Here is a 15900-nt window from a genome sequence, read left to right as displayed (position 1 = left end):
CGACCGCTTATTTTGATACTGCCCACACACAAAGCATACGCACATATCAGATCAGATTCCAACGCTCCGACCAGCATCCTCGTTGTCCTCTGACCCAGCCGGATCCAGCCGGTATCCTCGCGGCGTCTCGGGCCCACCCGGATCCAGCCGGTATCCTCTCTATGTTTCGGGCCTACCCGGATCCAGCCGGTATCCTCTCTATGTTTCGAGCCTACCCGGATCCAGCCGGCATCCTCTCCATGTTTCGGGCCCACCCGGATGGCCGACCTGTCCGGCAGCGAGCGGCGACGTAGTTGGTCTGTGTATCGCTCTGCATAGATGTGTTGATCGGAACGGACCGCGGAGGCCCTCTCCCCCTTCCTGGGGGTGGGATGGAAGCTGTCCGTTACGGCTAACGGTCCGGCGACAGCTCGGCCTCAGTCCGGGAGCGGACGCGTCGAGACGGAGCTGAGCTGTACTCACTGGTGATCCCCCGATAGGCGCCTGCGATGTCTCTCCGAGAGGAGACATCTGGAGGGGCCTGCTCCCGATTTACAGACATTCTGTACTTATCGCATTTAACCTCAACGAAATCGGTAAATGTGGTGGATATCGAGGCATGCGCAAATGTCTTTCCCTTTTTGTCGTCATGGGAAAGGGCATGTGACCTTCTAATCTCGCTCTTGGACGCCATACCCTCATATTACTCGGAAACTAACTCCGGAGATAGTATCAAGACATATGTACCAGGGTCTTTCACGAACAGATCGGACCATCACCAGGCGCAGCTTTTGGTCATGTGCAGTGCCTAGGTGGCATGGACTCCACGACAAGGGGAGAGGGGTAGGCACGCGTCTACTTTTGTCCACAATTTAGGATTACGCCGATTGTGGTGTGGCATGGAGGGAGACTGCATACAAATCCCGATCTTCTCACGTCCATGAAGTCAGACATTTACTGGTAGTGATTTATTAAGTGACGAGTTTCGAGTTCCGATTTCGATGGAATCGCATTCGCTTCCAACTATGGCTTGAGAACAGCACGTCTGACTTTTTCATTAGCACGTGACCCTGGAGGACAAATTCAAAGTCACATCGGGAAAAATGACGAGAAAGTGGCGAGAAACTTCAGATCATCCAGAAGTTGCCGGCAAGTTTCGGATATCTAAACATCATGATGCTCACCAGCGCCTGGACCGGCGTCTGTCAATAAGTCCCGACGTCTCAATGTCGCCCGTCAAGATCAAACTCGGCTAAATGACAAAGAGCTTCGTATCACCCTAAACTTACCTCCGTTATCAATTTTCCAGCACGGAGAATGATCGCCAGCGCATAAACAGACATCCATCAAAACGTTTTGACCTCACAAGACAACCTATCGAGGTCAGATGATGGGGCACTCAATATCACCCATAACTTTCCGACCGCTTTAGGATTCTTAAGCATCCAAATTATCCTCAGCACGTAAACTACTGTCTGTCAAGAAGTTTTGACCTCCCTAGGTCACCCTTTACGGTCAAATTCCAGATCAAATGACAGGGAACTCTATATTACCGAAAACGTACCAGACGATTCCGGAGTTTAACGTCCAGAATATTCACCGAGGCATAAACTTCCCATCGTCAGAAATTCCTAACACCTTTCGAGGTCATCTCAAGGTGAATGCAGGCTGAAATGAAGGGAGGTTTTCAAGGATCAGAATATTCTCCAGGGCATAACCTAGCGCCCGTCAAAGCGTCATGACCGCACAAAGTCACCCTTCAAGGTCAAAGTCAGGCGCAAATAACGAGGAACTATATTTCAACCGAAAGCTCCCGGCCGATTTCAATGGAGGTATTTCCTGTCTGCATGCAGAGTTGTGGCTATAATACGGCAGCCCGGGAAGGTAGAATTATAATGAAATCCAGAAATTGCATCGTTGTGCATTCGATTGACCTGGTACCGGGCTATCAGCTGCCAGCAGACCAGAGCTTTCGGATTTTGATTTTGATTTTATTCGGTTGACCCTCGACAACGTTATCACTCAATGGTTTCTTGGTGGCGGCGAGGCTATTTGCCCAGGTACGAGGCACAATTTGATATATGTTTGTTTGTGCGCGAAAGCTGCAACCATGCACTTGCGATGATGTGGGATCACTATGGGTCTGCAACGTAAATATCGCACCAGCAGATAGGACCTTTTTTGAATCTACCCTTCAACCACACACAAGTTTCGGCCACCGAGGAGCACGTAAAGCGATGTCAATGACACGGTGCCAGTGGAAAAATACTTTTTACCAAGCTAAAAAATTGCAAAGTTGTGCATTCGATGTCACCAGCATTGGGCTATCAGCTGTCAGCACACCCGAGTCTCCCGACTTTGATGTCATTTTGTTCGGTTGACCACCAGACAGCACATCACTCAACGCTGGCAGCTCAAATCCGCCTTGACAGCGCAGAGCTAACGATGCCCGACCTACACGGAAGTCATGGCCGTACTATCGCGGCCCGGTAAAATACTGGCAATCCAATGGGAAGATTGGGACTCTGCATTGGATCGCATTGGCCTGGAACTACCAGCTGCAGCACAGCGCACGCGTCAGATTTCGTTTTCGATTTTATTCGATCGACCATCCTACAGCGTGTCACTCAATGGTGGCAGGCGGGCTAGAATGGTAATTTGCACAGATATGGCGTGCAATTTAAATCCTTTTACTTGTACGCGGAAGATGAAATACTGCGGTCACGATCATATCGTTTGAACAGTATCGGACTGTCATGTGTATGCATTATGGGCAGACGTGAACTTTTCGCAGATCACCCCTGACAGTGCAAAGGTAATGGTGGATGGCCTGCACGTGGATCGATGGCCATAATACGACGGCCCCGGAAAATGCTTATGATTAAACCTTAAGACTGCGACTGCGTACATTCGGTGGCACTGGTATAGAGCTATCAGCTGCCGACACAACACGCTCGCCAAATTTTGGCTGGGGTTTAATTTGGTCCACCCCACGACAGCGTATCACTCAACGCTGGCACGTGGCAGGGCCCCAGCGTTGATCTCCACAGATGTGACGTCGAATTTGAAATATTCTTACGTGCATGCGGAAGGTGCAGCCTTGCGCACACGATATCATAGTTGAGGAACATCGGCAGGGAATGTAAATTTCTCACCAGCCGACCCGACCCTTTTTGTTCAAATCACCCACTGACAGCCACAGCTCACGGTCAGTCGCCCCCACATCCGTGGAGGCTGGTGATTCTCGGTGTTGTTGAGCTGTTCACTGCTGCAAATCGGCACCAGCAGGCAGCGGCGTAATCAACTGCTACGATTCGGCACCAGCAGGCAGTGGCGTAACCAATTGCTACGAATCAGCACCAGCAGGCAGTAGCGTAACCAATTGCTACGAATCAGCACCAACAGGCAGTGCCATAACAAACTGCTCCGAATCGACACCAACAAGCAGTAGTGTAACCAATTGCTACGAATCGGCACCAGCAGGCAGTGGCGTAACCAGCTGCTACGAATCGGCACCAGCAGGCAGTATCGTAACCAGTTGCTACGAATCGGCACCAGCAGACAGTGGCGTAACCAATTGCTACGAATCGGCACCAGCAGGCAGCGGCGTAATCAATTGCTACGAATCGGCACCAACAGGCAGTGGCGTAACCAGTTGCTACAAATCGGCACCAGCGGGCAGCGGCGTAACCAATCGCTACGAATCGGCACCAGCAGGCAATGGCGTAACCAATTGCTACGAATCGGCACCAGCAGGCAGTAGCGTAACCAACTGTTACGAATCGGCACCAGCAGGCAGTGGCGTAACCAGTTGCTACGAATCGGCACCAGCAGGCAGCGGCGTAATCAATTGCTACGAATCAGCACCAGCAGGTAGTGGCGTAGCCAACTGGAGGGGCTTTGGGGGCAATGCCTCTACTCTTGGAGAACGTGGAATTCTTTGGAACAGAAGGCCCTGGCGCTTTTTGAGACTTGAAGACACTCGTAAGACTTCTGAAAAAACTGCCCTGAGGCATCAAGAGTTATTATGCCCTGGGCCTAAGACCATCCACGATTTCAAAGACCCCTATGGCGGCGAGGAGTCCCCATAAAAGGCTCTTTTTAAATCGTCTCTAGGGCTCGATTTGGCCCCTCTTGCAAAAAAAACCCTGGCTACGCCACTGCCAGCAGGCGACGATCAGCCACCAGTTCGAAGTGTGACAAGCCGGCCAGATACGTGCGGTATTTCGGGGATGGCGACAGGCAGGCGGCGAACTCCAGGTCCACCACCGCGAACCGTCACCTGGTGATCGCGAGGAGCGTTCAGCCGCATTGGGCCAGCCCTCCAGATGAAGCTTAGACGCTGGAGATACGCGATTCTCGGGCACGCGCCACGCGGCGTCCGTCCGCAGCATGGGGTGGGAAGGTTCGGGTCAAAGAAACCATGGCAGGCCGCGCAGTCAGGGCGCTTTTCAGCTCCAGGAAGGTCACCTCGTGCTGAGCCATTTGTCCCTTGCTGGGATGGCCTGCAGCTGATGGCAGTGGCCGCTCAAGGTCAGATGAGGGCAGGGGTGGGACGAGCCATGCCGAACATTGCGACACGCTAACTTACGCCATCAAAGTCTGCCGTTGGACTAGAATCTTAAGATCTGATGGTATTGTCAGGGCTCCCGCAGCCAGCCCTGCTTAGCACGGACTCGGATACCAGAAATCAATCCAATCAATGTGTTGGCACTATATTCATAAAACTGTTGTCCAGCTCCATGGGCGGTGCACCTTCAAGAGGTGTAAGAGTTGCCAGCGCCATCTGAGAGGTGGCGCTGGCGATTCTAACGAAAGACCACCGAACTGATTGGCGAGCCCCGCGAAATACGACAGGTCGCTGATGTTCTCAGGTGGCGGGAAGCTGACGATGGTCTGATGGATTTTGTCGCCATTCGATGTCTAGGTGTCGGTTCTGATGCGGAAGCCGCAGCAGTCCGACCTCTGCTCATGAACTGGACCTCGTGCGGGCTCCAGGCGATGCCACGCCCGTCATAGCGTCGCATGATAGCGGCGACACGCAGCCACGTGCTCCTGGTGGGTACGTGTTGGACCAACAGGTCGTCTACAAGCTTGACTGTGCGCGATATGTTGCCGAGGGCCGCTCGTGGCCATGGCCATTGGCGTCGCAATGTTTCTGTACGGTCGCAGTGAGGGTGGTTTGCGTGGGGTGGGCCCGTGTGTTTTATATTATGCCGCGCATAAAACACATTGCACTGAAACGCTTTGGCATGATCACTACATCGTAGTACTGATGCCTCTGTTTCGTACTGGCCACCTGCAAGGCTTATGTTAAAGTCAAAATATTGCAGAAATTTTAGATCGTGAGACAGAACGACTGCCCACACCCACAACACTATAAATAAATCAGAAACCTCACCACAAGTTTCTATTAAAGATTACGAGCATCACATGCGTTTTGGTGTTTCAAGATCAGTAGCAGAATATCCAGGCAGGTCTCACGAAAAAAGGCAGCTGCGACGGTTATCGGAGTGGCGTTTCGACCATGTCCAGCCGCTAGCGTTATCAAAAGCACTACGGGCAGTCAAGGTGCGCTGCCACCATGGCAATTTGTCCACCGTTGCTTCCTGCTTGTCCGCGGGCACCCCGTCCGCCGTCTCTCGCTGCTGGTCCCCGGTGTCCTCAGTTCCGTACGGCCCCTGTCTGCTGGTCCCCGGTGCCTCAGTCCCGTACGGTCCCTGTCTGCTGGTCCCCAGTGCCCTCAGTCCCGTACAGTCCCCGTCTGCTGGTCCCCGGTGCCCTCAGTTCCGTCCGTCGTTGCTCCCTGCTTGTCTGCGGGCACCCCGTCCGCCGTCCCTTTCTACTTGTGTCCAGTGCCCCCAGTCCCGTACGGTCCCTGTCTGCTGGTCCCCGGTGTCACCAGCCCCGTCCGTCGTTGCTCCCTGCTTGTCTGCGGGCACCCCGTCCGCCGTCCCTTTCTACTTGTGTCCAGTGCCCCCAGTCCCGTACGGTCCCTGTCTGCTGGTCCCCGGTGTCACCAGCCCCGTCCGCCGTTGCTCCCTGCTTGTCCGCGGGCACCCTGTCCGCCGTCGCTCGCTGCTGGCCCATTCAGACAAAATGGCTGGCGAATTTCGTACCATGTCTCGTGCTTTTAATGTCACGTGATGCCAAGTCTTTCCCGTATTTATCGAATATTGGCAAAACACAGCTGGAAATGAATCAACTAATGTATCATAACAGTGGGATCAGAAAAAGAAGGATGCGTCCCATATATGTGCAGATAAGATGCTGTCACTCACCATATCGCATTTTAGATAGCATTGGGCTGTACTTCAATAAAGCCCAACACCAATGTAGTCACAACGACGAAAGTGAATGTGGTCTTCGGGCTAGTAAATTATCCTGGAACCCCATTGCATGGAACGTAAAAACTGTTTTTTTTTAATGCAGTTGTGCTTTCGCCTGGTGTCTTACAGCAACGATAATGCTGGCAGGTGATTAGATCGATGGGGATGAGCTAGAGTGATGGAGGGAGGAGCATGGCTGTACGACCATTGTTCATCCCTTGAACAAACTCTACAGTCGTAATTCTCTACCCCTAGGACACCTAGGGGTCCACCGTGGTGCCTAACTTTCGGCCCGGCATACGGCGGACCGTTGTATATGTAACATGCTGACATCCAAGGTTTCCAGAAATCCTCAACTTAAACATTTGAAATAGCCCAGCAGCACCAGACACTGAGCATGCAAAATATCACGAGTGAAAATGTACAGGCATAAACACTGAGCCGTCGCAAAATCTGCTTGTCAGAAAAGGACAAAGGCTGCCGAGGTAGCGGATCCCACTGGATCTGCTCCAGGTACATCTTTGTGCAGTAAAGCCAGCTCCCTCCGTGCCACGCACCAAACGCAACGACTCTTTTGTCTTAGCTCATTTTGCTACATGCTTTTTCACATACATGCTGAACCCCTTTTAGTCCTGCAGATTTTTTGTCCTTCGAGTTGTTTCTCAAGTTGACTTTTCATCTCGTCCCTTCGACATTTCACGTTTTGACTGTTTATGATTCGACTTTTATCCCTGTCGGATCCGATTCCCTTTCGATTTTTTTCCTTCGGCTTTTAACCAGTTCTTCTTTTGGCCCTATCGACTCGTATCTCTTCCGACATTTTGAGCTTAGACTATTTCCTTTGACCTTTTCCAATCGGTTTATTTCGATATTCAGTCCTTCAACTTTTGTCTGATTTGGCTCTTGCCCCGTTGCCTTCTATCCCATTCGACTATTTTCAGTCGACTTTTTCCGTTAGACTGTTCCCACTTTTTTTTGCTCGGCAATCATACGGGTGTGTACTCGGCGCTCGTACAAAGCCCCACCAGGTGAGCGCTTAAGTTCAGTCATGGCTGGTGCATGTAACCTCTGATAGATGAGGCGTCGCGAGTATGCGAGATGTAGCGAGAGTGGGGAAGCCTGGGCGGTGTCAGTAACATCAGGATGAATGCGCAGTCACCGACGCGCTCTCGCAGCGAGTAGAATTCTTGGTCAAGAGGCGTGTAAAAATCATAGCAAAGCACGCCGAGCACCCACAAATATGTGCCACAGTCATTCCAGATCTGACTATCAGCACGCGTCCAGAATGGTGGAACGTTCAAGTGGCTGGACGCCTTACGTGTAACATGAGCCAAGTAAATTTCATAAAATCCATGACTCTCCATATTCGAATGTCGAACCAGTGAGTGCAACGGGGTTACAGCCACGTTGGCCACATCATTATTCTGTACTCTAAACATCCAAACAGGTCACATCAGGCAACTTCTGAATTTGAATTTCAAGCACTCACTGATATATAAGCACCCCTCCGTACACCACTAAGGATTATGTTCTACATGAAGCTCTGCAGTGCAAACTACGTTCACATGTAAGTGCAAGAAGATCTAAGAGGGCATGCAAGAATCATCAGCAGCTTGGGCATAATTCCGGACAGCGCCCGAGAGAATGGCTCACAGTTCTGTTCAGTGCCCGAGAGAATGGCTCACAGTTCTGTTCAGTGCCCGAGAGAATGGCTCACAGTTCTGTGCAGTGCCCGAGAGAATGGCTCACAGTTCTGTTCAGTGCCCGAGAGAATGGCTCACAGTTCTGTTCAGTGCCCGAGAGAATGGCTCACAGTTCTGTTCAGTGCCCGAGAGAATGGCTCACAGTTCTGTTCAGTGCCCGAGAGAATGGCTCACAGTTCCGTGCAGCGCCCGAGAGCACGGCTCACAGTTCTGTGCAGCGCCAAAGAGCACGGCTTACAGTTTTGTGCAGCCCCGAGAGCAAGGCTCACAGTTCTGTGCAGCCCCCGAGAGCACGGCTCACAGGTCTGTGCAGAACACGGCTCACCTCCCGTCGCGGACCTGATACGTCACAAAGAACTCCACCGGCTGCCGGACGACACTCTCCCTGCCGTCCAGCGAGAGCTCTTGGCCCGGGGCCGCGATGAAGCTGAAGCGCTGCAACAGGCAGGTGAACAGCACGAACATCTCCATGCGGGCCAGCGTCTCACCCAGACAGATCCTCCTGCCAACGCCGAACGGGATGAGCCGCTCGTCGCGTCGCAAGCTGCCGTCCGACTGCAGGAAACGCTCCGGCCGGAAGGCGTGCGGGTCGCCCCAGTACGCCGCGTCCATGTGCACGGCGTCCAGGTGCATCACCAGCACCGTGCCCTTGGGGATCGCGTAGCCGGCGAGGTCGGCGTCGCGGACAGCGCGGTGGCTCACCGACCGCGGCAGCACGGTGGCCCGCCGCGCCACCTCCATCAGCGTGGCCGCCGTGTACGGCATGTCGTGACGATCGGCGTAAGCGGGGTGACGGCCGCCCAGGACGGCGTCAATCTCACGCTGCACGCGGCTCTGCACCTCCGGGTGAAGCACCATGAAGAGCAGCGCCCAGCTCAGCGAGGTGGAGGTCGTCTCCATGCCGGCGACGAAGAGATCCATGCCGATGATGGTCAGGTTCTGCTCCGTGAACTGGCGACCCTCGGCGCCCGGCGCCTCCATCTCGAGCAGGAAGAGGTCGATGAAGTCGCGCGGGCTGGAGCGGTCCAGCGTCTGCTGGTGCTCGCGGATCAGCTCCTTGAACATGCCAGTGGTCACGCTGCGGTGGCGAACCACAGCGTTGTAGCCACTCCACTCCGGAGCTATGTGTCGCAGCCACGGTGCCAACTGCAGCGGGTTGTGCGGATTGAGCACCGCGAAGAACTCGTTGACGGTGTTTATGTAAGTCTGGGCATCCGGGTCGCGGCTGTCGAATCTGTTGTCTGCTACCAGACGCCAGAGGACGTTCAGCACCGTCAGGTGGAAGCGGCAGTTGACCTTCATCGGCGAACCAATGTCGCGAATCATGTCTTTGGCGAGCTCTTCGAACTCATCAATAACTATCGACTCCGTGGAGACTTTTCCAAAGCCGAGATCCTTCAGATGATGCAGGGCGAAGCGTCTGTGTTCAACCCACGCGGCACCTTGGCTGAAAATTATGCCGAGCTGTTGATGATAGCTGCGCAAGAGCAATAGAAAGTTGTCTAGTCTCCCAGTAAATTCTTGCTTCGCACATGCGTCCTTTATGTGGTCGAAATGAAACAGATGAACCCCGTTCTCGCCCGCCGGCGGGATGAAGCCCACTATGTCGCCGAACTGCTTCCGACTTGCTTCCATTAAAGAAGCAAAGTTGCCCCTCAGTGTTTCCACGGAAGCGGACAAATTGCCAAAAACCAGGAACATCGGTGGGCCTGAAACAAACAACGTTTAGCCAGCCTGCCCCTCGTATACATTTATTGCGAACACTGCTGGACAGCCGAATCCCTTGTTTGTAAGCCGTCCTCCACAAGCAGCGTGCACGAATCATCTGAAGGGACAGTGGGTCAAACGCAGTAGTAAGTAGGCGATTAACTGTAACTTGCGATTGTTATTGTCTTATGGTGCTGTGAAGAGATGAAATCAAAAATCATTTCATGGTAAGGAAGACTTCAATGGCCGGTTAGAGCTCAAGAATCCGGTGACGGATCCCGTCCGCTTTTGTCAACCCTGATTCTGACCAGACGATGCAGAAATTTACGCAGCAATAAACACATGGGCACACTGCTCCAATGAAAACTGCACGCACCTGGTGGAAACCGCACCGGTCGTTTTGGTCTTCTCACCCACACATACGCCAACACCAGAATCGCCAAGGCGATGAAGACCAGCATATCTCCTCACGCCCGAGCAGCAGTTCAACCTCTTCCACAGCGGCGCTCGTCATGCACCATGTTTCTCTCACTCCGCGTGCCTTGCTCGTCCGCGAGCGCCACCGAAACTGTTTACGCAAGCCATCATGCATTACATGCCACGTCCGCCGGCTCAGAGGCGTTCGTAGGGTGTTCTTCTGCGAAGACCACGGTCTGAGAGACTTGTCATAGTGACAAATTGCTTCAGAACAGGCGCACAGCTAGAGCGTTGGCAAGGGGGGGGGGCACAGAGTTGACAAAAGGATCTCTGGTAGCAAAAGGGCATTCCAAAATTCGCCGGATGTGACCCACTTGTTAATGACGGCATGTTTTTCTTTGATATCATATCTATCTATCTATCTATCTATCTATCTATCTATATATATATATATATATATATATATATATATGCATATTTATAATTGTTACGTTCTATAACTGGACTAGAAGTAAGACACTGCGGCGAGATAAAGTCTGCGCTACGTGTAGAGTCAGTAAACTCAAAAAATCATTCATCGAACGACTGCGTGAAATAAATCGCTGGACCGCTTCATTTAACAATGGTCCAGTGACCTCTTTTCAAGTCCATTGAACAATTGAACATGGAATGTTTAATTTCAAGTTAGAATCTATCAGTGATACCATAGGTGTAAGAACGTAAGAGATGGAGGTTATCGCTCTTTATTCAAATGCAATGACTGCTATTCTAGATATGCATCTAGAGCCGATTTTCACTGGCACACACTCCTGCCTATCTGACTCATCTATGTCATTCGGGAAATAAGGCTATCCAGCTTCCCAATATTATTCATCCACTTCAACGTTGTCTTTCCTGGGGAGCCGAAATTCCACGAGCAGGTAGGCATTTTTGGTTATTGAGGAGGCATCTATCTCCACAGGAAAGATGCCAAAATATGGCCTAAGCATAGGCTGGTGAGAAATTTGGAAGTGAATCGATGGCTCCCAGCACAGCAGATTTTACATGCGCCTTCATTTCGCGGGTTGCTTTTCAAGAGATAAGCCTTGTCGCGGCATTTTAGGCGAAAACAAATTCGGAAGCTTCAGACTACAAAAACCATGTGACAAAAGCCATAGAATTGAAGATTCTTCTCTGAAAACCAAGCCACAGAATGAAGGTCCTTCTGTCATATATTCCTCGTCTGAGCTCCGCTCCCGCCCACCGTCGGTGGTCACTGTCCTGGCCCAGCTGTCTCCGAATGACTGACCGCGAACTGATGGTATGGCCGCTTCATTTCTGGCGCATTTCTGGATCAGCATTCCACACACATTCACATCCCGCTGGCACATTTCTGGATCAGCATTGGTGCTGATTGTGATGTAAAACATGTGTTGGGATACCTGCAACAGTGCTTTTTTCCGAATTATCTTCCCTTACACCACACCACCCCAGAAAATGCCGCCGGGAAGCTGTCTACTTTAGGTTTGAGTGCGCCCAACGGACATTTAATCGTCCGTAATTCAACGTAAATGCTTGATCTGCTCTTGTGTGGAGGCAGGGGGTAGCCAGAGCCTTGCTAAGAGAAACACGGGGTTGACCCTTCATGGTGATCCCCCCAACAAAAATATCCCCGGATTTGGATTAGTTGTTAACAAGATACACGGTTGTCTTCGTTTCATTGTTATTTTACGTTGTAACTAGAACAAAAACCAGAAGCTACTGTGAAATCAAGTAAAAAAAAATTGAAAAATTCTGTTTACATTTTTAACACGTGCCCGGGTGGGAGGCTAGATACCCTTCGCTCGGGTGAGGGGTCAATTTGACGCCGCCCCTGAGATCTCGGGAACTAAGGGAGCTAGAGACACCAAATCCACAGGGTGTGTTGACCTGTACGCTAACTCACTTAGGTCATAGTTTAAGGTTCCTAGGTCATGACTTTTGGGTCAAATAAGGTCACACAGGATCAAATTCCAGGCTGGTCTCTAGGGGCCCGCGGAACCTAGATAGCTGTTTTCAGGCAAAAGGTCACATGTTTGGTTAAAGTCAGTTACCTTATTTGACCTTTTGGAGGTCATGGTGGCCAAAATCATACAAGACTGCTCTGAGTTAGGCATTTTAATAAGCGAGAAAGATTACGCTAGGCAGTATGTTTTTTTTTAAAAACAGAATGTTGACTTCGGTCATTTTAGGCCAATGACCTATTATGACCTCTAAGAAGTGCATGACAGATTATAATGCGGTTCCTGCCATCAGTGAATTCGAAATGAGCGCCAAAAACTATTCCATAAGGCAAGCCCTAGAGTAAGAACACAGTTTGGTTTCGGCCTTGGTCTGACCTTTATACCTGACCTTAGGTCAATGTGATTAGCTGATTCATTATTTGTGTTGCCTAAGAAAGCATCTCAGAGATGTATGGCTTCGTCTAACACTCCATTGTTGCATCAGACTGGACGATTCCCTAGAAGTTGACTTCGCTGAAACCATGGCCCGACTCTGGCTCAGTGACCTTACAAAGTACATCTAAATTTTTGATGCCAAACGATCCGCTATTCAATTGTCTACGGCCATGCAAACCATGGGGCGACTGCGCCGCGCCGTTCGGAAATCCATTCTGGAAAACCCGTCTGGAGGCGAGTAAATTTGACCACCCACCCGAGTGCTTGTTAAGGTCAATAAACTGCAGAAACCAGAGGTTATCAACTGCATGAAATAAATCATCGATGTTCTTAATTTGCAATGGCTTAATGGGCTCTTTCTAAACCGATAGAATTAAGAAGCTTTTTCATAATGTTTTATCTGCGTTCTAGACACATTGAGGACATTGCGAAGGCAGGTTGTAGATCGATATGATTTATCGAAATTTTAGGGTGAAAATTTTGATTTTAGATCGAGTCGTCAGCAATATGTATCAACATCACCAAACCATATTTGTCTGGATATTTTAGACATTCAGTCAGAATCGATTAGTGATGCAATTTATATAATGTGGATTTTGACATGCACGCTCGCAAATCTTAACAAAAACCTCGACACCATGCGTTGCAGTCTCCATAGTCCATGGAGTGCCAGCTCGGTGGTTAACTTTTCGTCATGGTCCACCGGTGGACGAAAATGATAACGGTTCTGAAATAATTGCTTTTAAACACCTGAATCGGTTAGCAATAAAAGTTACGTGACATAATTTTGAGCGTGCGTACTCGCAAACCTTAATTCTAAGAACCTCGACGCCAGGCGTTGCAGTCTCCGTAGGCCACCGGGTGGACGAAAATGATGACGCGTCTGAAAGAAGTACCTTTGAACGCTTCAGGACATCTAATTCCACATTTAAAAGGCAGTCTGGGCGCATATTCACGTGTGCGATTTTTAGACTGATGATAGGAACGGATTGGCCTTCAAAGCATCGCAAAATGGTGCTGGAATATGGTGGTGGAACTGGAAGAATGAAGGTAGATTCTCTATTTTTCGTATTTCTGTAACTATTTATCTGTCCAGAAGACAGATTAACATGGCGCCCGCCGTCTGGCGGCGCTAGCAGTGGCCGACGCCGTTCGGTTTTACGGAAGCTGTAACCCAGACCATCGCTGTCCTTGCTCTCGAGGTTGCGGGCGGGCATGTTGATGACATGTTGGAACCTTTTGATGAATTTTTTCACTAATCCATTCTGAAAAAATAAACGTTCTTGGGCAAACATGGGATGGCCTTGTCCGTTTTTTCTTTGATTCATTTCTGCCTACTCTGTTCAATAATAATGAGACATTCTCTCTACACAACAATAATGAGGCCCCTTACTTGCTTCCGGGCAAGGTGCCCCTTGAAGAGAACACCAAGGGCACATTATCGGTTCCGGTCAAGGGCTGAAGGGCCATGCCGTCCCATCGCGAAGAGTCTTCTGGCTGTCATTCTAGCGACACGGGGCGGGATCTCCTGGTCGATCCGGAGGCCATTGGATGGATATATCATATCACATTGTTCCCCTTCCTGACACGGGAGGCCTTCTGACCCGCGCAGTTGGCCCCGGATCAGCACAGGAACCCTCATTGACGCAACAGCATCTCTGATCGCCACAGGTGGTCCAATAATTGTCACACAGGCTCCAGTTCCGTCCGTGCTTTTCTACTTTCTTCAGAGATATTGAGAAATCCCTGAACGTCGATTGTAGATGAAATGGGGTCCAAAGCTTGTATTAAAATGGCTACTCCATGTTTGTCTTGAAATAATCAAGGTTCAGTCAGAATTGATTATTGATAAACAAATAAGGAATATGGTTTTGAACATACGCGCTCGCAAGTCCTAGCAACAACAGCCTGAACGCCTGGCGTTGCAGTTTCCATAGGCCGCGTGGCGTCGGCCTGCGGCTGTCAGACTGAGAAATGCCCAATAAGCAAACGAAAAAGATGACACATCTTGAGGAAGATGGCTGGTGAACTAGGTAAATAAGCACGTACATTTCAATGTGGTGCAAAAGTAAGCTAGACACAACCTTAATCTGAAAAGTGTGGGGGGGGGGGGCAGGTAACATTGCTGCCCCCACCTTGAAAAGTGTGTGGGGGGGGGGGGGCGTGGCTCCCCTGCCCCCCCCCCCCCCCCCCCCCCTGTTTCTACGCCCATGAGTGATACAAATTATGTGACGTAGTTCTGAGCATGCGGGCTCACATATCTTCGCGACAAAACCCTCCACTCCACGCGTTGCAGTCTCCCCAAGACGCGCAGCGTCGGTCCCGTGGCTAACACTAGGTCGTGGTCAACAGGTGGAAGAAAATGATGACGCATTTGAAAGAACAAGCTTTGAATGTTTTGGGACATAACATCGCACATTTGGAGATATTGCAGGCGCATATTTAAGCAGCACGATTTTTAGATTGATGATAATAACGGATTGGCCTTTACAGCAGAGCGAAGTAGCGCTGAAATGTTGTGGTGGAACTGAAACTGTTAAGTTAGAATCCTTATATTTATTGTTGCTGTAAATGTTCATCTGTCCGGAGAAAAACCCCAAATATGTAGTAAAGATTCGCCCAGTCTTATCATCGAACATTGCGAATTAATTTTGAAAAGCATTTAGAAGCATTATTTTAAGATGGCTGTTGTTACGCGCACGACACACGCCGCTTGGCGTTAATTGCAAGAGCCAACGTCGTTCGGTTTTACAAAAACTGCAGCCCGGGTCATCGCTGCCCTTGCTACCCGAGACTGCCCGCGTGTCATTTGGGCTTTACGACGCACTCAGCCGCTGACGCTATGTGGCGCCGCCTGCCTCTCACCCTGGTACCTTGGGGTATCGAACCCCGTATTTATGGTTTCCCAAGCGCGCGGTGGTTAAGAGGGCGCGTTCACCAATACACTATCGACATCCGGCGTGCAGACTCAAATCTTTTGATGCTATTTGTTTCTGTAGTCGATTCAGCAAAGGAATGAACGTTCTAAGACAAACATTGGGTGGTCCTGTGCGTTTTTTTAGCCATTTCGATCCACTCCATTCAACGCTAATGACACTTCTTCTTTTTTCTGCAAAAGGGGTCCCTTGAGCGGAACGACCAAGCGGAACACATTATTATTACAAGTCAAGGGCTGAAAGGTCACTCTCTCCCACCGCGGCGTGTCTTCCGGTCGTCATTCTGGCGACACGGGACGGGATCCCCTGGCCGATCCGGAGGCCCTTAGAGGAATACGTCACACCACATTGGTTAACGCCGTAACGCGGGAGACCTTTTGACCCGCGTAGTTGACCCCGGATCGACGCAGGA

The 15900-nt window shown here is 50.6% G+C and overlaps 1 protein-coding gene across 1 annotated transcript; it reads right to left on the bottom strand.

Annotated features, from left to right (window-relative positions):
- Positions 1-391: 391 nt before the first annotated feature.
- On the bottom strand, positions 392-9666 carry LOC119102852 (methyl farnesoate epoxidase-like). Its single transcript, XM_037226302.1, has 2 exons — positions 8447-9666; positions 392-550 (listed from the first exon to the last, which is right to left on the bottom strand). Exons 1-2 carry the CDS (start codon positions 9644-9646, stop codon positions 392-394), a joined length of 1359 nt encoding a protein of 452 aa, XP_037082197.1. The 5' UTR covers positions 9647-9666.
- Positions 9667-15900: the final 6234 nt, after the last annotated feature.

Source organism: Pollicipes pollicipes, unplaced genomic scaffold, assembly GCF_011947565.3.
Source record: "Pollicipes pollicipes isolate AB1234 unplaced genomic scaffold, Ppol_2.1 Scaffold_5724;HRSCAF=6776_pilon_pilon_pilon, whole genome shotgun sequence".
NCBI classification, from domain to species: domain Eukaryota; kingdom Metazoa; phylum Arthropoda; class Thecostraca; order Pollicipedomorpha; family Pollicipedidae; genus Pollicipes; species Pollicipes pollicipes.
This window is presented reverse-complemented; position numbering and strand designations above follow the sequence as displayed.